Consider the following 23,656-nt stretch of genomic DNA (forward strand, 5'->3'; position numbering starts at 1 on the left):
GGTCTGAAAACCATACCCTATTAAAAGCAGCTTAAAGAGCTGGGCATGTTTAGCCTGCTGAATAGAAGGTTGACAGGAAACATGATAATTATGTTTAAGTATTTGAAAGGATGTCGTAAGGAAGAGGGATCTGGCTTATTTTCTGCTGCCCTGTAGACTAGAACTTGGAGCAATGGCTTCAAATTACGGGGAAGGAGTTTCCATGTGAACATTAGGAAGAACTTCCTGACCATGGAACTGTTCAACAGTGGAATTCTCTGTTTAAAAGCTCCTTCTTTGGAGGCTTTTAAACAGAGGATGGATAGCCATCTATTGGGGGTGCTTTGGTTGTGCTTTTACTGCATATCCAACTCTATAATTCTATGATTCTAAAGTAGGTTTCTTTTACTTTGTGTGGATTGCTTATCATGTTATTTTTTGTTTCATGTCCAGATTAAATAAATCATTTTCCTATATCATTGAAGATCAAACAGCTTTGAAGACATTGTGTCATGTAAACAGCCTTTCATCATTTAATTTTTATGTTTGTGATGACCTCGACATCATATTCACCACAATAAAGACAAAGGCTTCTTTTCTTCCATTTTTATTAAAATACAAGGGAAAAACAGTTCTATAAAGTACGTGGTCCACGCAGCACCAATATTGTAACATTTTGCTTGTTTTTCTACAGAGTGTATTTGGAACATCTAAACAAGGATACATGCATACACACAAAACAAATGAATCCCTACCACATTGACCCAAGACTCATATTATATTAATTTCAAATACGTTCCCATTTCTGAAGGTGGAGAGAGAAAGACAAAGAGAAATGCCAGTGCCAAGGCATCTGAACACCAACTGAATGAAGCACTCTTTTGTTGGTGATCTTCATGAAGACACCAGCAGCTCTGCTTCATCCTCACTTCTCAACCTTTCACTCCAAGTCTTAGGTCCAGCCAAAGTTTGGTCAATATGAGTCCTGTGTTGAATATGGTGAAGAGTTGAATATGACTGGCCTGTATTCCCTACTCAATACATCTTTTATTGCTTTGGTTATATTATTGAATGCAGGTTTAAGATCTAAATCCAACATCAGGCAACACAAAAGGTCACATATGGAACACCAGTTAAGTTCACGAGAAGCTTAACTCAACCATACACTCTTAATATAAGGTATCTTGCTTTCTTACGCTCTGTTCTAATGTGTGTGTAATCTATTTTTTCAGAAGCCTGCAGCATAAGTCAAGCTCTGAAGCAGAGGTTAGTCTCCCAGACAGCAGCTTATGCTCAATATTATTTATAGAGGGTTGTATACAGACTCGATCATACTTAGAGTGGACCCACTGAAATGACTGGGATGTATGGTAGTCAGCTGAACTACTTTAAGTTTAAAGATCCAACCCGGGGTAATATAAAACACTGGCCTTTAAGTTGATATGGCCCATAGCATACTACAATAATGTTCAAATGTATAACTTCTCTTGTAGTATTTTATTTTGCTGCCTCAGCCTATCCAGAACATGTAAATGCAAACTACATGGCCACAGAGTTAGTCCTTCTCAACCATACCTTGTAATACTCATCCAAGAATCTGCCTCATATTAGTGGGACAAAAATGTAAGTGACATGGAGAATTACATAGGATGGGGAAAATCTTTTTAGGGGTTGGTCCATGAGGTCACGAAGAGTCGGAGACGACTGAACGAATGAACAACAACAAAATGAATTTAAATGTGGAAAATCCATCTATACACTCATCCTCCCTCCTACAGAAGCCAGCTAGCTGTGTAACGCAGCGAGGCAATTAAATTAGAGTATGTTGATTCTGAAATACTTTTGTACTTATACCTCAAGCCTCACAGTCTGTTTTTATTTTATTTTTCTTTGAGGATTGCTGATCTGCCTGTAGATCCTGGTATTTGCTCTATGTGGTCTAAGGTCTCTCCTGTTTTTCTTTCATTAATTGTAACAGGTTGTCTATGAACTTAAACACCATTTCCTGCTAGTTGACAACAAAATGATACATCTTAATAATATAAAACCTTGAAGGAAACTGAATTTAAATCAGGAAGTTAAAACACATTTTCCTCCTAATGTCATTGTGGGGTGCTTATGGGAGATACAGCTAAAAATTATATTTCATCTGATGTTTCTTAGGACATATTTCAGGTACATCTTTATCGTAATTATTTTTGCTGGTTAATGACCATAATTAAATTTGTGGAATGGGTAACAAATGCGTGTTGTTGAGAAAGATAGAAAGCTGGTCGATTTTTTGTTGACAGAAGCCATTTTCTTAATCCTTGTACTGTACGGGGAACACACATCTATGAATAACAAGCATTTTGCACGTAAGAAAAGGGCATAATAATGAAAACAGAAAAAGCAGAAAATAGCCATGCAAAATTGCTGTGACTTTAGATATGCAAATAATACGTATTACCATTTAGTCACTCACAAGCCCTTGTGTGAGTTTAAGGTATGTTCTAACAGTCACAAAAATACCTTGTCTTTCTATCAATGGGATTCAAATGAGAAAGAAAAGGATTTTTTTTCAGAAAAATATTTTTGAAATGTTTTCAAAAGTCAAGAGAGAATGAGGATAGAAAAAGGGAGAAAGAAACCAAATTTTGTGTCTATTTTGAACAGTAATTTGGTTAGGCTGTTTAGTTGTTTGGTTTCCCCAACATACACCTAAAAACAACATGAAATGAAAAATGATCAAAAACACAAAAAGACACGGAAGAGGAAATATCACTGAGGAAATAACATGTATACTGAATATCTCATTCCCTTTAAGAGGAAAGAGGAACCTTGAAATGATATAACAAATTTAAATGTGACTGAACATTTTATTTGGATTTTTATAGACTACTGAATGAACTTGCCTATGGTCTGTTCTTCTCACTGAATGTACTGTGGGCTTACTTGGGATGATTATGCATAAAACTGGGATGTATCACCATTATGTGCCATATTGGAGACTAATAGATAAAACCTAAGCAAAACATTTGAGTCTTGGACTCATTTTGTAAATACACAGAGCCGCATTTGATTTTTAAATTATTTTGAAAACTTGTGTGTGTATACACACACACACACACATGTATCTTGGCCTGATTAACTGAGAAAACCTTCATGATTATTTATATAATGATAAAGATTTTCAGTTAATCAAGCCAGGGTAAAAATTAAGGCCATATTCCAAACATCTTTAAGTACATTGCCATCCCACTGATTTCTGTGGCCGTTCTAAAGGCAGCAACCCATGAGAAATGTCCATTAATAGTAAGAATGGCTTCTTTCAACAGTTATTTGGATATTTATAATATATTTACTCAGTATACATCTGAGTAAACACAGGAATGCCTGGTGATAATTTCTACTATGGATTTAAAACCCAATAATTAGAAGATGAATGATAAAAAAAATGTATCTGGAAATATGTGATAAGAAATATAGTTCACATACTAGAATCAGGGAAGTCCAGTGGTTCATCTATACATATTGACTCACAGCTCAATATCTTTCCTTACTTGTCATATCTCTTTCATCCCACTCTAATGAATCCCACATTCCATGCCACTGTCCCTCTTTTCTTCTTCTACCTTACATCTTTGTGTTACTCTGAACTGAGAGAACATCTGTCACCTCTTTGCCCTCCAGCTCCCAGCTTTTCACTGTTCATGCCTTCTCAGTTTCCCTGACATTCTTTCTCAGTATTTGTGTGTCCCCATGCTCTATCTGTGTAAAGGAAGGAAGGAATGAAGGTGGACAAAGAAAACATACCATGCATACCTCACTGTCAAGTCTGCATAGCTGCAGTGGAGAAAAGCACGTTCTAAAATGCCTTATGCATTAGATGAATTGACACAAATCAAAACAAAAATATATCCAGAATGCACAAATGAAGAGGCAATGTCAACTTAAGGGGAGGAAAAGAATACTACTGTATTCTGGAGGTAATGTCAATTAGTTTTGATTGTTTGTTGGCCATTGGGACAAGAGCCCATATAATCTCTATGTCCTTCTACCCCAAACACAGAGTGGACACAATCCACTAAGAAGTTCTCATAACTATTTTTTTAAAAAAACACAGCAGGTTGAAGTCTATGAAAACTTTCACATCTTTACAGGGGCAAGTTCTTTCTCATTTTAATGGATCCTGTGCAAAAAAACCCAAAAAACCCCTTCCCAAAGAATTGTGTTCAGTGTCCCTTTCAAAATCACATCACTTTCCCTCCTTTTCCTTTCTTGAAAAATACCATCTAATTCACAACACTGCTTCTGTTCCTTTTTGTTCTCTCAGCAATTTGGGGTGAAGGGTGCCTGTGAGACCAACATGATCCTTTTAAAAAAATTAATTTTAGAACAGAAGATAGGCTAAGACACTGCTGAAGTTCATAGACTCTGTGGCTGAGATATATTTTAGGCTAAACTAATGTCACTGAATGAATATGATCCTAAACTAACCACAGGCTGCTAGGATAGACACAGCAAGAAAGATCAACTCTACGACATTAAATGAATGGAAAAAAAATATCAATACCAATGAGGTAAAGTGGTTTGTAACCCCATCCCCCTTCTTTTCCCTCACATAAAAATACTCTTTCTGAATTATTGTTTCCAAATGCAATAAATTATTTTCCTTTCTTTAAAAAAAAAAAAGAATTACACTGTAACTCATAATCCTAATTGTACTGATGTTTTTCTTTTAGAAAAGAAAGCAAGCACGCTGATAAATATTTTTTTCAGTTCCATACATCCAGGGCTAGCACTAGCCAAGTTCATTTTTAATGTTACACATGACCTTGTGTAATTTTGAGTACACATAAATACTAAGGAGTAAGCATAGGTTCATGAGACCATGACAGATCCCAATGTCAAAAATGATGTCTTCCACAACAGATTGCTTTCAATACATGACTTCTACCTCCACCTTGCTTTTCTTTCTCTACTCTCCTTCCAAAGACACACAATGTCTTTCCTACACTCTTACAATCCACTCCAATTTATAGATATTTCTCCCTGCTCAGAGATTATCTCATGTAGGAAGAATATCATATGAAAATAATGCTTTACATGGTTCCTTTTGATGGTACCAGAGTCAATGTTCCACTTCATTCTCTTCCTGAAATGACATCCAAAATATTCTTATTGCTTCCACTTATCCAAAAACTGAACAAAGTGTGATCGACCCAGATAATGCTGAAAAACTTTCCTCGGTTGATTTCCTGCAATGGAGGAATAACTTGTTTTCATTTATTTAATTAATTAATATCCCACTCTTCTCCTTGCACAAGATCCAAAGCCAAATGACTTCTTGTTCTCCCTACTAGAAATGGGAAAGTAGATCCATGTGTATCATATCGATGTGCCCCAAACACTCATTCAGATGGGGAAATTGGATGTCAAGGGATTACCTGTTCATCTGATGATCTTGTTTGCAGTACAAAATCATTAGAAAGATTTGGCCTTGGTGGTTAATCTGAGAAAAGCAAATTAAGTACACCCATGTGCATTTCAGAAGATAACTGGAACTGTTCTGTAGCTGTTAACTGTTTGTATCTAAGAAAGGAAAGCAAAATCAGCTATCCTGGATATAACCAGGCTGAGCTATCATACAACTATCCCTTGATATTTCACAAACAGAAGTTCCATGTATCTTGGTTCTGAAAATGCAAAAAAATCTTTTCCCCATGAATGAGATTTTTTTCATTCAACATTGGAGCTACCACTTTCTAAATTGGTTAAGGCACAACAGATCTTTCTGCTATAATATTTATCCAACTCTCAGTTGCAAATTAGGACCCAAAATCAATGATGTCCATGCTGGGTGTTGCTGTGAAATGTTTAACACTCAGTTACAGGATAAAAACACTATATTGGTTTCATCCAATGCATAATAAGGCAGGGATCACAGAACTATCCATTGCAAAACACAGTACATCCAACCAACTAGCATCATCAGCTTTAAATTTAAAAACTTCAGGAAGAGCTATACTAACCCTGTAATATCTCTAGTTCCTGGTGTCAGCAAATAAAAGGGCATCACTAGGCAGTTCATAGCAGACATTAGAACTTTTGTCTAAGAATCTATAATACTCTACCACAAAATAATGAGTTCTATTTCATAACACTGGCAAGCTTCATATTCCTAATATTTTGCTGAATGAAAATTCAGTGGGAAAAATGTAGCAGGACAAAGGGATACTCCTTGATTTCAGGTGATGGTATAGCTTTCACAATGAACTGCCTTTCTGGAACAAATGCTTTCAGCTCCTTATGTGCCACACACCTCAATGTGGCACATATATCTTATCACACCAGACTTCGTGTCTTGAAGGCACAGCTTTCCTGAACTCCATTCTTGAAGAGCAAGGGGAAAATCCAGGTAGGAAGGGAGGAAACATATTGCTTATCTGTTTGTTTGCTTCACATCTGTTGTGTTCATTTGACCTCACTTTTAGGCTTGCTTTTTTGTAACATGGCTTTAACAAAGCCTATTCAAATCAGGATGCAGTTTACTTCCCTTTAGCATCACTTCAAAGGGGAAATGTTCAACATATCTTCCTGTGGTAAGTTTGGGTTTCATCTCTTTCTAAAATTTTGCTCCAACCAAAGTCGAACTTCTTGGAGGTTATAGAAAAAAGGTCCTTTGCCCCCAAGATAGGCAATTTTTTGTCTCTGAACAATGCACACACGCTCAAAGGATACCCCATAGGCTACGTTGGCATTATTGTCCATGCAGTCTGCCACTATCTGGCATTGGGGTGGCAAGGAAAACCGCTTCAGAAGCTGATGAGCAGCTGCACATCTGTCTTCTTGGTTCCTATGTTTCTTTACCTCAAAAGAGGAGGAGACACCAGGAGCAGCCCAGCCATCTGATGGGTGAGCCTCATCAATGTAGACTAACAGAAAGTCGGCCACACTGGAGAACTCTTCCACCAGCTTGCCAAAAGCTGACAGCTGGTTTGTGAAAGGGGGTCAGGTGGCTGAGCCAAAGTTGACCACCAGTGGACGCTCCGATTTGGCAAAGTCTAGAAGGTGGCACTCCATGCCATATCTTCCACTGGAGTTTTTCCATCTGCTGCTGCTGTTGCTATTGTCACCAGTCCCACTTGGTATGTGGATTACATTGGAGTTAGGAGCTTCTCCACCCAGTTTCACCTGTTGTGTAAAGCAAAAATATATATTATAATTTATTGAAGATTTGGTGCCATTTGAATTTCATGAACCCAATAATTGTCAGCTTCTCCACTGATATTATTGGGGGTGGGGGGAGTTGTCACAGAAAATGAAACAGGATTTTTTTCACTTAAAGTTATTATTTCCCACCAGCATGTGTTATTTGCTTTATTTCTTGATGGATATGTTTGAATAAAAATTAAAACTGATTTCTGAGTTTCAATGTTTTTAAAGGGCAGAAATATAATGGGACATATTGTTCTAGTGCTGTGCTAGTTACCAGGCAATTTCCTAGCCCAATTCGAATTGCTGATGCTGACCTTTTAACACTTAAATGGCTTAAGTCCAGGCTTAATGAAGGAGCACTTAGGGCTTAAATACTTGATCATTTATTCACTTTAATCCACCTTAAATACTGTGATTGCCTCCTGCAGAATTCTAGAGTTTGTCATTTACGGAGAGGCCTTTAAACTGCTAATCCTGAGAAGCCCTGGGCCTCCTGAAACTACAAACCCCAGAATTCTGCCAGATGCAGTCATGGCATTAAAAATGGATTAAGTGAATAAATGCTCAAGTGTGATGCGACCTTTCGTCCCACATGATCCTTCCCAATTGTCAGTATTACTTTTGGAGGCTTTCTTCTGAGTAATGCCAATCACAAAGGTACATGTCTAAATCAAGGAAAGAGACTTTTCCCTAGTAGCAATAGGGGAAGAGCAATACCAAACAATCAACGCCTGCCTACTAGCTACTGTACCTCCATCAAGATTGGACTACTCAATTTGGTTGTGAAGGAAATGCTTCCTAGCCTATCTATGGTGCCAAGGCATTGGTTTAATTTTTTAGAGACAATGGAAGGCCATTCTCTGTGCCTTTCTCTCAGAATGAAGTACATTGCAAACCAAGAGGGCTTTGAAAATCAAACAATAGCTGGTTTCACATCATCACATATCTGGAAAGTGACTAAGTCATCATCTGGTATGGATAGCATCACTGCATTTCCCACAGCAACAAAGGAAATCTCATGGCCACAGGTTACCTATCATGTTAATTTTTCCTACTCTTTCTATCTTTCTGTTTGTTTGGAGATTTTTGTCCTTAATGAGAAAGGCTTGCCAAACAGACATTCACAAGGCCTCCTCTGCTTTTTTGCAAATAGAGTAATTAGGTCGGTGCCTTGTTCCGTGCTAGCATCAGCCACTCCAAAAAGCCCAACCCATCCCAGTAGTTAGTGCTCAGACACAAACAGCAGCATCTCCTGCTAATTGGTCTTGATGAAGCTCTAACATTCCCAAAGGGGCTCTTTATTCTAGCAGGCTCAGGAATGGGATTGACATGCTTCATGGACCTTTTTTTGTTTCTTTGTTGTTGTTATTCATTATTAAAAGGGTGGGGAGAATTAGCTCTTGGAAAGATACCCACAACACACCACAATAAAATGTCATCCATTTTTTAAAAAAATAAAATAAAAATTATTGCTCTGCCAAACCTCTTTTGAAATGACAAACAAAGGCAGGCGAAAGGGCCATTCTGAGAAACAAACCCAGAAAATTTCACTCACACGCAATAACTCTGGCTCCACAGTTCTTTATAATTACAGACTTCTGTGCTAACCAGTCAGTTCCATTTTATGCTTTGGGATTTGACAAAGAAACTGACCAATGATTTTCAAACCCAATCTGCAGGTAAACCGGGATGTTGTTTCTTCACAACTAACTTGAGTACTCCAATCTTCTTAATTCAAAAGAATAATTAAGTTATTCTCATTCTTTCTCATATTAGAACTGTCAAAGGAAATGGCTGGACAAGATGTGCCTGACAAATAAAATGGAATATTCCTTTATTCCATTCATAATTAACTTGTAGAATTCATTGCCATGACATGACACAAGACTTTGATGACCTTAAAAATGGATGAGACCTACTCACGGAGAGTATCAATAACTCAGAGATAAAGCAAATTTCGTTTTCAGAATAAGAGTTCCCAGGATTTGCTAGACTCCTTAGCCAATGGCCACATACAGTAGCTGGACAAACAACACTGAATTCCTGCATGATCATCATGACTTGCTTGTGGTTTTCCCTAGACTCTTAAGTGTGAGGTTAGCTACTTTTTGAGAGAAAGAGAGCGAGAGCTGGACTACATCAATGTCTGTTTGTGGAAAAGCACAACCTGATTTTTTACATCACTGCCTAGACTATGAATCTCACGCTGAAACTGTACTACATGGCAAGGGCATGTTTAATGGTGCTCCTGCAGGCAGATTTGAAAAACGAGGTGGCAAAGGCAGGCAAAAAAGACCCATTCATAAGCCACTGCCTAGAAATAGATATTGACACTATAGTAACATTGTTCATGTAACACCAATGAACAAAGCGTTTGTACTTTTTTCCATACTTCTTTTAGAGGATAAAATCATAAATCTATTCAGATTCTGCAAGGTGATGTTTTGAAGCCCATCATTAGAGACTTCTGAGTTTTGTGGCAAGCTGTGTCAACTCTTTACAGAAAATAGATGCTGCCAGATAATTAGCAGGCTGTGGTCCTGGCTGTTTAAACACAGACATGGCACATTAGGGCTATGAGTAGAATACTTTTGAACCCTTCTGTCTGATTTTGTTCCATATACATCCCCTCCAGCGCTTGGAGCCTATCATTTTGCAATGAATCATCCCACATTTTCATCAGCTACAGGACAAGAGGACAGTTCATGCTGCTTTTGTTTTTCTCCAAAAGCCACACCTCTTAGGAAACAGTAACTGGATGATACATGGCCAATCTTATCCCTCCCTGAGAGTCATCAGTTGCCAAATGCCAACTGTCATGTTTCCTGGTCTTCCTCTAGTTCTCTCTCTCCTCATCCACTTGAGGCTCACTTTACGTCTAAGACAAACCTCAGGAAACTGGTTAGCCACTGTGTGAACAGAATTGTAAACTAGGACTCTTCTCATGTTCATGAAAAAGCTTTGCATTCCAAATCTTTTTGTATTTCACCTGAATAAATAAAAGTATTCATAAATGAGAAAAATTGATAGCATTCAGGTTTACAACGCTTTTTATCTAGATAATATCTCTTGGGTCCTTGGTAGCAGAAGCATATCTTGATGAGAGGCCTCAGTAGGAAATAGACACTGCTAATACTCAGGAAGAGTGCTACAGTTGTCAGCAACAATATTAAAAGTCCAGATATGGTTTTGAAAATTTCAGGGTTGGTTAAACAGTTACAGACTAGGGATGTGCAATGTGCATGATTCCATTTGGCAATATCGGATTAAAGGAAATTTGTCGATCCAGCTTCCAGACCTCTGAAAATGGACTGGCCAGGGGGCAGCTGAAGACTCAGCCAATACAGATCACTAGTAGCTGAATCTTTCAGCTATTGGGAGCTAATGTGGCTGAGCAGCACTCTATCTGAGGTATATGGGCATGTGGGTGGCCTCAGAAATCGGGCAAGAGTGGGCGCCTGGCAGCAGTGGCTCCCCCTCTTTTTTCTTGCCCATCAACCTTCTCCATCCCTTCTAGAATCCCCCCAACCTTGCACAGCATCCACTTGAGGCAAACAAGGCTGGAGAGAGAGAAAGGTTTCCCTAGGCCTGTCCTCCAGAGAGGACTCCACTGGGCGCTCACTTTCTCAGCAGCACTTTGCGTGATACAGACATTGAAAGAGTCTCTGTGCTCCTTCCTGGGGCATGACAGGACTTGAGTTTTTTCTCTGTGTGTGTTTCTCACATTTCTTTCTCAGACAATCAGATGCCTGGTTAACTGTGTCCATTCTGCTACCCTCTTGTGGCACATGCTGGTTGAGACTTCAATTTCCAGAACCTTCTCTTGTAAGTTTTTTAAAAATGTTATGGTAAAAACTATAAAAAAAATCCCCAAATATCAGTGAATTGGTGAAGGATTCTGAACCTTGGCATGCTTGCAGTCATAAATGAGGCTACAAGTGAGGCAAGTTTCATGCTGATATGTCTAAAAATGGCAGAGAAACAAATCTCTAAGGTTTCCCCATTAGTGCCAATGGACCGAATCTTACCGGCACAAAAATGGCACACACACCCTTCCCAATTTTAAACATTTCCCAGTAAATGGAATAGGGAGGCAAAAATGGGGCTGAAAATGGTACATTTTTGCTGAGTCACACACCCCTCATACAGGCACAGTCCATCAGAAAATATCTCATTTCTTCAGATCTACAACCACTTTGAGTCTCCTTGTGGAGAGAAAAAGTGGGATATAAATAAACATAACAATAAACATAATAATAATAATAATAATAATAATAATAATAATAATGCAATAATGATGACCTCCCCTTTCACCCTCCATGGATATGAGGAATGTTACATTTCCTTACACCTTTAAAATAGTTTGTTGATATTTCTTCATAAATATCTTGCTAAGATTAATTTTATGCACTCTCTCTACTGTATTTACTGTGTATAAGTGCACCATTCACAATATCAGATTGGGAGAGACTACTCACTACTTCTTGATAAACATCCAGTAAAGCTATTTTGAACTTAGAAGTACTGGGCAATATTTCTTTTTAATAGAGAGCTTCTTTCATAAAAAAATTCTTACTGCTGTGAAATACAAAGAAAGGCACTTCCTTGAACTTGAGGCCAAAGTAAACAAATATGATGAAAGCTAAGAGGACTTGTTCCACCGCCCTAAAGGCTTGTCAAAATTATTCCAATGATGGGTCTGTCAAAAAGTCATGAAGTAATCAAACCATTATTCTCAATCAGGGGTCCTCAAACTTTTTAAACAGGGGGCCAGACTCTCAAACTGTTGGAGGGCCAGATTATAATTTGAAAAAAGCATGAATGAATTCCTATGTACATGGCACATATCTTATTTGTAATGGAAAAGACATTTAAAAACAATACAATAATTAAAATGAAGAACAATTTAAACAAATATAAACTTATTAGTATTTCAATGGGAAGTGTGGGCCTGCTTTTGGCTGATGAGATAGGATTGTGATTATTGTTGTGTGCTTTCAAGTAATTTCCGACTTAGGTTGACCTTGAGTGAGGGCTGGGTAAATGACCTTGGAGGGCCATATCCAGCCCCCGGGCCATAGTTTGAGGACCCCTGTTCTATATACACCTGTCAGACCACCTTTTTTGTGAACTACTTTTGCAATGATGCTACACAACACTGTCTGTAATCAGGCATCTTGAGATGTCATTCTTAGATGGACTTGTGGCACAAGTATATCCAAAAAGTAAAGAGAAGTAGCCAAATAATGTTTTGGTCTTGACACTTGGACTGATAGGAATTTAATCATGTCAAAAACATAAACTGTGTGTGTGTGTGTGTGTGTGTGTGTGTGTGTGTGTATATATATATATATATATATATATATATATATATAATGGTTATGAAGCACCTAAAGGTATTCACATTTTATTTATAAGTTTGTGTGTATGACTAACCTTCTATATCAGGAAGAAAAAGAACTAATACTAACAACAAATATTCAGAAGCCCTGCTAGAAGTCACTGGAAAAACCAACTGTTTCTGTGCTAGCCCTCAAGCAATTTTGTATCATAGCTAATGGGACATTTCTAAAAAATGATATTAATGAATGGAGAATTGATTCAACTGTAGAAAGAAGGGTTGAGGTAGGGCTTATCTAGCTGCTTAATCTGTGGCCAGTCCAGAACAGTCATGCAGTGGAGTGGTCCTGATGGCAGCCACAAACTCAATCTACCACCTGCAGTGGTGGCAGGGAGAGTCTACATGATCATGGTTCGGTTTCACTATTCTGTCACCTTACCAACCCTGTCACTGTTGCCACTTCTGGAAAGCCACAGAGCTCCAGGAGAGCTACTGATTGTCACAGGTGTCCTATGCTGACATCAGCAGGGGCACCCACATGACCAGGGAGAAAGAGAGGGATAATCCAGTTCTCCTGGAGTTCTGCGACCATTTGCAGAGGTGATGGTGGCAACACAGGCATGATCAGACCCTGCACAGATAAGGACAAGGAAAGTAGGATGGTGTTATCAGTGGTGGCTGTTGTGAACAGTAGACCTGCCTACTTCAGACACAGCTATGCTGTCCTCACTGTGCCCAAGCTCCAGAGTATTCCTTAACTTTCCTTAATATGGGGTTAAGACAAGAGTTTGACTGTGACAGGGTTCCTCTTGGGTGGTTCTTATTGACTGTAAGTATCCCAGGCATGGGCAAATCCAACCATAAAAAGAAGTTGTAGCAGTGGAGATATACTACTGCCTATTATGCTTTTATATTTTCTTCCCTAGAAATTACTGATTCTGAAGCTTAGGAAGCTAAGCACCGATTCTTGGACTATTTACAGACTGTTCAGTGTAAATCACACTCACATAAACTTAAGCTGGCATATATTTATTGGCTTAATTCTCTTTGAATTAAGATTTCTTAAGTAAAAGGTTTTGATTAGCTAGGGAACAATGACCTACACAATTAAGATCCTGACCTATGAAGACTAATAAGATCCTGACCTATGAAGACCTACTTCTACCCTGATCTTGAAGCTAATTCTAATTTTGCACGGATGGCAACCCAGACAGACTCTGAGATGGCATTTCTGGTTCTGAGCCAGGGAACCATTTTTGGAAGTCCCCAATCATACAGACTTGTGAATTAGCATTTAAAACTAATAGAAACTCAAAAGCATAATAGATCCAATACAGTAGTATGTTTGAATGAAGATGACTTGCATGCATGCATACCCTCTCAACCTCTGGGCCATCCCTATCATGTTTTCCAACATCCTGGTTGTGCTCTTGAGGAAAAGCCTGTAGAATGTATCAGAACCAGTTTCTGTCATCTCCAGTAATATTTGAAAAAATATTCAGGGATACCTGTATTGGCCATGTAGAAAATTACAACAAAATCCAAACTTCACAAAAATAGCAAAACCTTTGTTGGGCCAACTAAAAAAGATTGAAATATACCTGGTAAATTTTAGAAGCTCAGCTGCTTCTGCATCAGCAAAAGGTGTTAAAAGCATACAGAAGAATAAAAACCGACCATGTTAGAATTGCAAGTTTACACATATCTTCTGTTGCTCATTAAAATTACCTAGTGCAGGCAAAGGCCATTCTCCTCTTTTTGGCCATATATGGGGCTGAGAAAAGAATAGTAAAATCCAAGTAAAGTGATAAAATGTCAACTCCATTAGCATTCACTTGCTTAATAAAGGTATTATTCTTTTGTGGATTTAGGAAGTGCTGGAAGCTTTTTTCTAAATTCTGGCTATTATAGGCAATAATGAACTATTGAATCCACTCAATATACTAAAGCAGCTTCCTGTAATCTTATGGAAAGCCAAAATAGTGTTTTGGTTTGAGGATTTGGCTACAACTTTGAGGGCCAGGGCTTAAATCCCTACTCATTCATAGAAATCCACTATGGACAAGTTTCATTCTCTCTGCCTCAGGGGAAGGCAAAGAAAACCGCCTTTGGAATGAATCTTGCCAAGACAACCAGATTACATGTTTGCCTTAAGGTTATCATATGTCAGAAAGAAAAAACACAACACTAATCTCATGAGTATGCCATCAAACAACCAGTTGCTGAGAGCAGTGGAGAGAGCTGCTATTGCTCTTACAGGCTGTTTGTGGATCTCTTAGAGACAATTGCTGGACCACTGTAGGAAATAGAGTGCTGGACTAGAAAAGCTCTTCCCAGCCAAATAGTTCCAAACAAAGTTGTGCCCTGAGAACTTTTGTCATGTTTGTTAAAACAATATCACAGGGGAACAAAAAGGAGCTGCAGGCAAGCCCTGTGCCACAAATACCTTGCCCTGAAGACCACCATACAATGGAAGTGAAATAAAAGTATTTTGTTTCCTGCATTAGTCTTTGGGATCCATGCATTTTCTCCAGATCTGAAAGACCAGATTCTTCATCCATGGAGATTACATGGACAATCTTACATTGGTTTACTTAGAAACATTATTGAACAGAATGGACTCCCGCACATGTATACATAGAAATAGTGTATAGTAGGAGTAAAAGTGGCACTCACTTCCATCATCATGAAGTGCCTTGAAAAATTGGTCTGCAGGCATATCATTTCTTGTCTTCCACATAAAGCATCAGTTTGAATATAGAGCTAACAGATCTATGAAGGATGCTATACTGCTATAGCCATCACTCTCCATGCTGCTCTGATCCACTTGGAACAATTGGAGAACTATGTGATGATGCTTTTTGCAAACATTAGTTCCACATTTAACACAATCCTCCCACATAGACTGGTGTACAAATTTATGAATCTTGGATTGTCATATTCATTCTGTTTTTGATTATTGACTTCTTGTCTGCATATTCCCAGAGGGTTAGATTAGGTAATAATACCTCTTCATCTTACTCTCAAAACTGGGATGCCACAGGGCAGTGTGTTGAATCCTCTGCTTTATACTTTGTATACTTTTATACATTCATTTGTTGCTGTGGGAAATGCAATATTATTACCAAATTCCCAGATGATACAGCAGTGGTGAGACTTGTCTCTGAAGAGGATGAGACTCCCTATTGGGATGAGGTGGATCAGCTGCTCTTTTGGTACAGAAGCAATAACTTGGTTCTTATCATTATTAAGACCAAGAAGTTCATAGTGGACTACAGAAAAAATAAACCAGAAATTCAGCCCTTGGTCAGATAGGATGATGCTCCAATGGGCCACCACTGCACAGAGAATCATTGGTTGCCCTCTCCCCTCTTTGGAAGACCTTTCTAAGTCCTGCAGCCTTAAAAAAGCTCAGAACATTCTTAAGGATCCATTTCACGCAGCATATTCTCTTTCTGAATTATTACTATCTGGCAAATGGTACAGAGTGACAAAGACAAGGACAAACAGACTGAGATATAGCTTTTATCATAGAGCTGTAACTATACTGGACTCCATGTTTTTGCATTGATGTGGCATTGAGAGCTGTGAAGTGGTGGTTGGAGTATGGCGGGATGGGTGTGCTGTTTTTTGTGATGTGTTCTGGGGAAAGCATTTAATTTCATTGTACAATGTACAATGACAATAAAGTTATTCTTTTCTGCCCTACTGTATCCTCCAAGGTGGGGCACAAAGCTAGGATGAGCCCTGAAACTGAGCAGAAAGATAATAAAACAAAAAAAAATTGGAGTGGCAGGATGCTCCCACCCATTTTTCCACTGAAGCTTTAGAAATGCTGCAATTATTTATATTAGTGTTACTTCTTGCAAAGTAATACAATGTAAGCCTATTTGAAAACAGATTTGTGCTATGCTATTTCCTTCTTCCTTTCTGGATTACATAAAAACAAGTCTCACATAGTGCAGAAGCATTACCTGATATACAGGGAAACATTTTTTAAAGAGTCCCTGGCGTGATTGATGAGTTGTTCATTACTTATAAACATACATGTTATTGTGCATAGATCAAGCATGGTGGTGCCGCCTGCCACAAAGTCTATATTGGCACACATCATGATGACCTATATAACTTAGGAATATTGTGAATGTCCTGGACATACACAATCAGGGGTTTTCATCATCATGTTTTCTCAGCAGACACATCACTCTCTAAACATGTGATGGAATACAGCTGCCTTTTTCATCCCAACAGCATCTAGCGACATTAAAGAAGTGTTTTGGAGTGAGGGCATGAGGTGTCCTCAAAACAAGCCCTTTCTTTGAACTTTCCCTCTCTAATGCAAAGATACCCAGTCTTAAACACTAGCTCCATTAACTCTCATTATGATAATTAGCCTTGTTATAAAGAAACTCTCTGTGCAACACAGGGTGTGCTTGCTTCCCTGGGGCTGCTATTCAGATGATAAGGAGGGAACAGTACAGCAGAAATCCACTCTGAATCTGGCAGGTGTTCAAATCAGAAAGCAAAGTTCAGTGAATCTGAAGAAACCTACTAAAGCTGGATAAAAACACACAACAGAGGGGAAAATGTACAAACATGACAGAATCATCAATAGTTTTTCCAATGGCACAGAATCAACATAGAGCCAATTGAGCAACAAATTACATGTGGATCAAACAAACCCAATACATTTTACTCCAAATCTTTCTAATAGCTAATCTTAAGGTAACTGCTTTTGTTGAGCATAAGCTATATCTCATATCAGGAAGTGATGTTGGTAAATGTGATGTTAATTAAAAGCATGCTGAGCAAAGAAGAGGCTCTTTTCTCTTACACACACATACACACTACAGCCTGGCCTTAATATCACTTTCCTTTACCCATTCAACAGTATCTTTTGGCCTTCCACTGCTTCCCATAGAAAAATTCAGATTTCATTGTATTACAGACTAGGACAGTTGGATATTGCTGAAACACATGAGCAATGCAATATATAAAAACGGGAAGCTCTATTCATAAAAATAAGATCCAAGTTAATCATGACGGTTTCTTAATTTTCTTTATTGCTTAAGGCTAGAGGCAAGAGACTCACAATGACTTAAAACCAACTGCAGCATAATACACTCTTTCTCCACTAACTCTTTGGGAACTAGAACACTGCATCCCCACTCTCCCTCACTCTCTGGTTCCAACTTGTGTGTTCAGTTCTCCCACGCCAATCTTGAGATGAGATAAATCGTTCACAGACATGCTACCTCAAGTAGCCTGTGAATTTCCTTCTTTGCATTTGCTCTAGTAATGCTCATCCTTTGAAAATATTAAAACAAAAGTAAAACAAGTGAGGGGCCAACTCTTTATTGATGTCAATATAATTTTCAATGATACTACAAATGGGGCACTGAGTGACTACATATCCAAACTGGTTGCAAATGGTAATAATGTTTATGGTGGTTTTTACAATTTTTTTGACAGAATGACTTCAAAATGGACTTAGTTATCTTAAAGCACGAGCCATTAAATCAAACCGGTCATGTTTAATTTGTTACTGTGTATGTTCAAGTTGTTTCCAGCTTATTGACAAGTTGGAATGTGTCCAAAGGAAATGTGTCCAGAGGGCATGGCTTCAGAATCTGGAAGCCATACCCTCTGAGAAGCAGCGTAGGGAGCTGGGTATGTTTAGCCTGGAGAAAAGAAGATTCAGAGATCACATGATATGCATAATTAAATATTTGAAAGAATGCCATATTGAAGATGGGACCAGTTTGATTGCTGCTCTAGAGACTAAAAGGAAGGAGACTCCATTAGAAAGAAGGTCCTGATGGTAAGAGTTGATGGACAGTGGATAATGCTACCACAGATACTGGTGGAATCTCCTCTGGAGCTTTTTAAGAAGGCTGGATGGCCGTATGTCAGTAGTGCTCTGATTGTGTATTCCTGCATGTCAGGGGCTGAACTGGATGGCTCTTGTGGTTTCTTCCCACTCTTATGATTCTGTGGCACCTCATAAGCTGACCTTATCATGGGGTTTTCTTGGTGAGATTGCCTTCCTTTGAACCTGAGACAATGAGACTTTGAGACCTTGGGTTCCCAAGGTAGAAAAAATACTCTTGCCATCTTTTTCCAGAGTCCTCTTCCAACACTTAAATCTCCACATCACACCGGCTGTCACTTGTGCATAATTTGGGTTTGTTTCATTTCAATAGGTCTTCTTGAAATATGGCTAAATCTGAATCTAACCCCAAATATTTCACATGCCAAGCATAAGGGATACAGATAGGTGGTAGTTATCTTTCTCATACAAGAGCAGTGTTGCTGGCAGAAAGAGGAACTGGAAAAAGAGGAAAATATCTACCACACCATAGATTACATAGCATCATCATTGGTCTGTAAATTTCTGATTTTATCATTGTGGACCACTTTGAGAATGATTACAACTGCAAAGCAAAAGGCAATTATAAAAAAGGCAAATAAAATGTAAAGCTTGATATCATTAAAACTTTGTGAATTGTATAATATTTTCAGGTACATGCTTTTAGTACTTCTCTAATATAATTCAGGATAGTAAGATGTTCCAGAGCAAATCTACACATTGTTGGTTTCTGTGCATGTATGGGCAAGTCAGGTGTGTTTCAAGATGCCTGTTGACTTGTGGTGACCTCATGAATTTCATAGAATTTTCTTAGGCAATGAATACTCAGAAGTAATTTTGCCAGTACCTTTCTCGCAAACACAAACCTACAGCCCTAATATTCCTTGGTAGCCTCCCATCCGAGAACTAACCAGGTCTGATCCTGCTTAACATCCAAGATCAGATGTATCACACTTGTATAATTAAAGGGTGATTCAAACTAGCATATAGGAAGCATTTTATATGAAGATTATTATCCCTGGGTACATAACTCCTTACTTTACTCCTGATTCTACCATGGGAGCTCTCCATGGTGCAATGGATTCCTCAGAAGCGCATGCTTTATGCAACCTCCCATAACTTACTACCTCATCACACTAGAGAACAAATCCATGTTAAACCCAGTAGCTTCCTCCTGCAGAATTCTAGAGTTTGTAGTTTAGGGAGGAACCTTTATAACCTCACTAAACTACAAACCCCAGAATTCTGCAGGAGGCAGAAACCAGATAGTGCAATGAAGTCATTGTTTTCTGATCTGTTGATCTACAAATATATAAATCTGCAGAAAATATAGCCAATGGCTAGACTTGATGGGAGTTGTAAACCAACACATCTGGGGGAAGACTGAATATCACTTTTATATTCAAAATTATACATGAAACTTTTCAAAACAAGAGGCCCCAGCGTTTTAGAAACAATTAACATTTTGCACTCAATTTGGGAGTATAGAATGGATTAGTCACTGCACTGTATAATAAAAACATTTATATTACAGATATGAAATGAAAAAAGTCATCTTAAAAATGTAACAGAACTTAGCTTAAGGCTTTGTTGCTGTATGTGCCAATACAAGCCTAGTACTTCTCATCACTATGTCAGTGATCCTATTAATAGAAGAAGGGAAAACACCAAGCTGTGGAAAGTAAGGTAAGGTGCTTCATTTGAATTTTCATAGTGTTCTGCTTCAGGATCTAATGCACTAGTCCTCATCTGCCTCCACAAAAATGTCCTGAAGCCAAGAGGGAGAAATCCTACAAATAAAGTTCTTTGAAAGGATCATCCAATCAGTTTACCAACACCAAGTTTTAGAAGCCTCCCACTCAATCATTTGCCTCCCAAATTTTGTGTTCCTCTTTCCAAAAGGCAGGGACAACCTTCTCACATGTGATAACTCCATAGCAGAAAGAAATCTTAACTACTTCACTGCTCAACCAGCAAAATGAGAATAATGAAAAACTGTATTATTCTAGCAAAGAATTTCAGTTCTGCTTGGGAAGTTGAGATCAACAAGATGCATCAAACAGTTTCACTGAAATATTATTTTCTTAAAGCAGGTGAACTAACTTTTTTTCTGAGGGTCAGACAGCATGATTATATCCTTGCTAGTAGTCCTGCACCTATTTACACCCACATAAATTAGTCTTGTGCCTATTTACACCCACATAAATTCTGTTCTTTTACTTAAAAGGAAGGCATTCAACATTTATGTATTCCATGTACATATACGTATTATGCATCTGGGGCATTAGTAAAAGTCTATCTATGGTAGAGAAGAGTGAAGCAATAAATAAGTTACCATCTGCAGTTAAAAAGAGAGAATACAGAGCTATTAAATGATGGGAAGGTGGCAAACACAGAGACGATTCTGTTTTGCACAGAATAAAGGAACCTATACATGTTTTTCTCACATAAAATACTTAACAAAAACAATTATTTGGTTAGATTGTAGACAGGACTAGGTAACTGGAATTTCAGAGTTCCAATCATGGACTGGACACTTTCTGTGTTAAATACTTCAGAATCACGATATTTAAACTTCTGGTAAACTATATGACCAGCTTATCCCAAGCAGTGGAAATCAGTGTCCCCATTCCACCCAACTGTCACAAACCCACCTGTTTGTAGGCATCTAGGAGGAAGCTGTTCCAGACGCAGCGCAGCCCCTCTGAGGTGAGCATCCTCCGCCACTCACCACGTGCAGCCTTGGAGCGGCTCAGGAGAAGCACCATGTGCTTCAAGAGGACCACCGAGTCATAGAGTGCAAGGAAGAGGCAGTTGGAGAAAAAAATAGGCAAGATCTGTAGCGTGATCAGTAGGTCCACGCTTAACAGACCCATCTTGCTTGCTGCGGCTGCTCTTCAGTGGCTTCCCTGGAGTTCCCTTGCCATGCCCTGCTCCCTCATAAAAATAATAATAATAAATAATGGCAACAATAATGATGAGAAAAGAAAAATCACAAGGTGCTTCTTAAAAGACTCATTGTGCGCCTGTCTCCTCTCCCAGAAAGTTGTCTCAGTACAGGCAAAGCTGCTTAAAAAAACATTACTGTGAAATGCCAGCGTGAAAGTCTTTCCACCCTGAACTGCTTTTAATTTTTCAGAAACTCTAAGTCAAACTACTGTTGTTGTTCCTCCTTAGTCAGTAGCTCTTTTCAGTCTGTTTGAGAGGAGCGGCTCTGCTGCCAATTGCCTGCAGTTCTAAAAATGAAGCAGAATTGCTAACTTTCCTCTAACTCTGAGCTATTTAAGCACTCGGCAGCTCCCTCATTCTTTTATCACCCAAGCTATCAGGTGAAACAATCTTTTAGTGTGTGTGAAGGGGCAGGTGGAGGGGCAGAAAGCCTAGGTACACAAACTTTCTGCTATTTTCCCGTTCATTCCCTTCTCTGCCTCTCTTCTGCCACTCTTCTTTCACTCTCTCTTTCTCTCTCTCTCGCTATCTGCCTGTGGTACGAAGTGCTTTCCCTCTGGAGTCCTAGCTTGGTTCCCTCAAGCCTTTTATACATTCCCTGGCTAATTGCTGCAATAGAGAAATGAAACCCTAATCTTAGTAAAGATCTTGACGTCAATGTAAAAGAGGGCTTTACTTTGGCCAGGACTGCAGTGAATAGAAAAGTAAAATTCTCAAAACTCTACCCCCCTCCTCTCTCTCTCTCTCTCTCTCTCTCTCTCTCTCTCTCTCTCTCTCCTTAAAAAAAAGAGAAGGGAGTGGGGAGGGAAGAACTTTGCTTTGTTGGTTTTTTGAAAAAAGCTTCAGATACCTCTCGGAAGACTGCCCCCTCCTTCACAAATGTTTTCAAACTCTGGAAAAATATTTTCAGATGATGTGGAAAGTGACACAGAAGCTTGAAGGTTTTTATCCTTATTTTTTTCCCCTTCCAATTATTACTATGTCTTTGTGTATTTTCCAGGAAGGTGTAAGAGTTGATGCATCCTAGAAAAGGGCACATTTTGGTATGTTTCCCTCCCACAACAATTAAGCACGAAAGCATGTGCTGTTTTAAATATCTTTTGTTGTCTTCCTGGTATTTAAGGAAACACAAGGAACACCCAGGTCTGACTTCATCTGCTGATGTGTAAAGGAATTAAAGAAGAGGGGGGGGGGGGGGGAGGACAGAGCTAAGTGTAAGATCTTCATTCAGCTTTGGTTTAAAACTGAAGCTCATCAGTGAATATATATTGTATCAAGAGTGTAAATCAAGAGTTTCATACTCCATACTTCCCAATTATAAGGCTACAAAAGATCTCATTCATTTATATCTGTCCCATAAGAATAGCATTTTATTCTAAGGGGGCATAATATATTACTTTACTCCAATGGAGTATCATTTGTTTTATAAGACCTATAAAGTCTACTTAGAAAATAAATAAATTTCCATACTCATGTTTTTTGTTTTAAAAAAGGATTATTTAGAGGGCAAGCCTATTCTCACTGGGAAACATTCCAATGAACATAGTACACTAGAGACCACCTTCTCACCTTGCCTCCAGAAAACTCCGCCACACCAACTGGGAACTCCACTACCACCACGGCACGGGAGCTGTAGTTTTACAGAGTCTTTACCCTTCTCTGCAAAAGGCTGCTGGTGCTTCACCAAACTACAAATCCCATGATTTCATAGCATTGAGTCTTGACAGATAAAGTCGAGTAAAACTGCGTTAATTATACAGTGTAGGTGCACCCATCGAGTCAAATTCAAACTGGGCAATGAGTCCAAAGCCCATCATTCTCCGACATGCCCCTAAAGATTGGGGAAATAACAACCTTTGGAGGAGCTGTTATATGGATTTCCTTCCAACAGGGAGAATATTTTTGCAGTATACACCTAAAAAGGAACTAACAAAAACCTACTCCCCACTATAAATGCCCAGGAAGCTGCCAACAATGGCTACTTGTCAAGATGGCTATATGTCACCTCCAGAATCAGAAGCACTATATACTTCTGCATTTCAGTTGCTAGGGAACACCAGCAGGAAGGTGCTAGCATGTTCCTGTCCTGCAGCATGAGTTTCACACAAGCAAGAGTGCAGAGTGTTGAATGAGATACATCTTAGGTGTGATCCAGCATGGCTCTCATGTCCTCAATCATGGGTCCCCTACCACTAACTCCAAGCACCTTAGGATTGTTCTGATGACTATATAGCCTACTATATTCCCAAGACTCAATGTCAAGCAGCTATATATCATAAGCAACTATATGAAATCTCTTGAAAATTTGTTGTATTAAA

At 38.7% G+C, this 23,656-nt stretch overlaps 1 protein-coding gene across 2 annotated transcripts; it reads right to left on the bottom strand.

Moving 5' to 3' along the window:
- Window positions 1-570: 570 nt before the first annotated feature.
- On the bottom strand, window positions 571-22,079 carry DIO2 (iodothyronine deiodinase 2). Of its 2 annotated transcripts, none has more exons than XM_060757301.2 (2): window positions 21,044-22,078; window positions 571-7,155 (listed from the first exon to the last, which is right to left on the bottom strand). In XM_060757301.2, exons 1-2 carry the CDS (start codon window positions 21,263-21,265, stop codon window positions 6,526-6,528), a joined length of 852 nt encoding a protein of 283 aa, XP_060613284.1. In that variant the 5' UTR covers window positions 21,266-22,078; the 3' UTR covers window positions 571-6,525. The 2 variants fall into 2 exon arrangements, with proteins under 2 accessions (XP_060613284.1, XP_060613292.1); XM_060757309.2 differs by having other exon boundaries at window positions 6,577-7,155; window positions 21,044-22,079.
- Window positions 22,080-23,656: the final 1,577 nt, after the last annotated feature.

Source organism: Anolis sagrei, chromosome 1 (assembly GCF_037176765.1).
Source record: "Anolis sagrei isolate rAnoSag1 chromosome 1, rAnoSag1.mat, whole genome shotgun sequence".
NCBI classification, from domain to species: Eukaryota; Metazoa; Chordata; class Lepidosauria; order Squamata; family Dactyloidae; genus Anolis; species Anolis sagrei.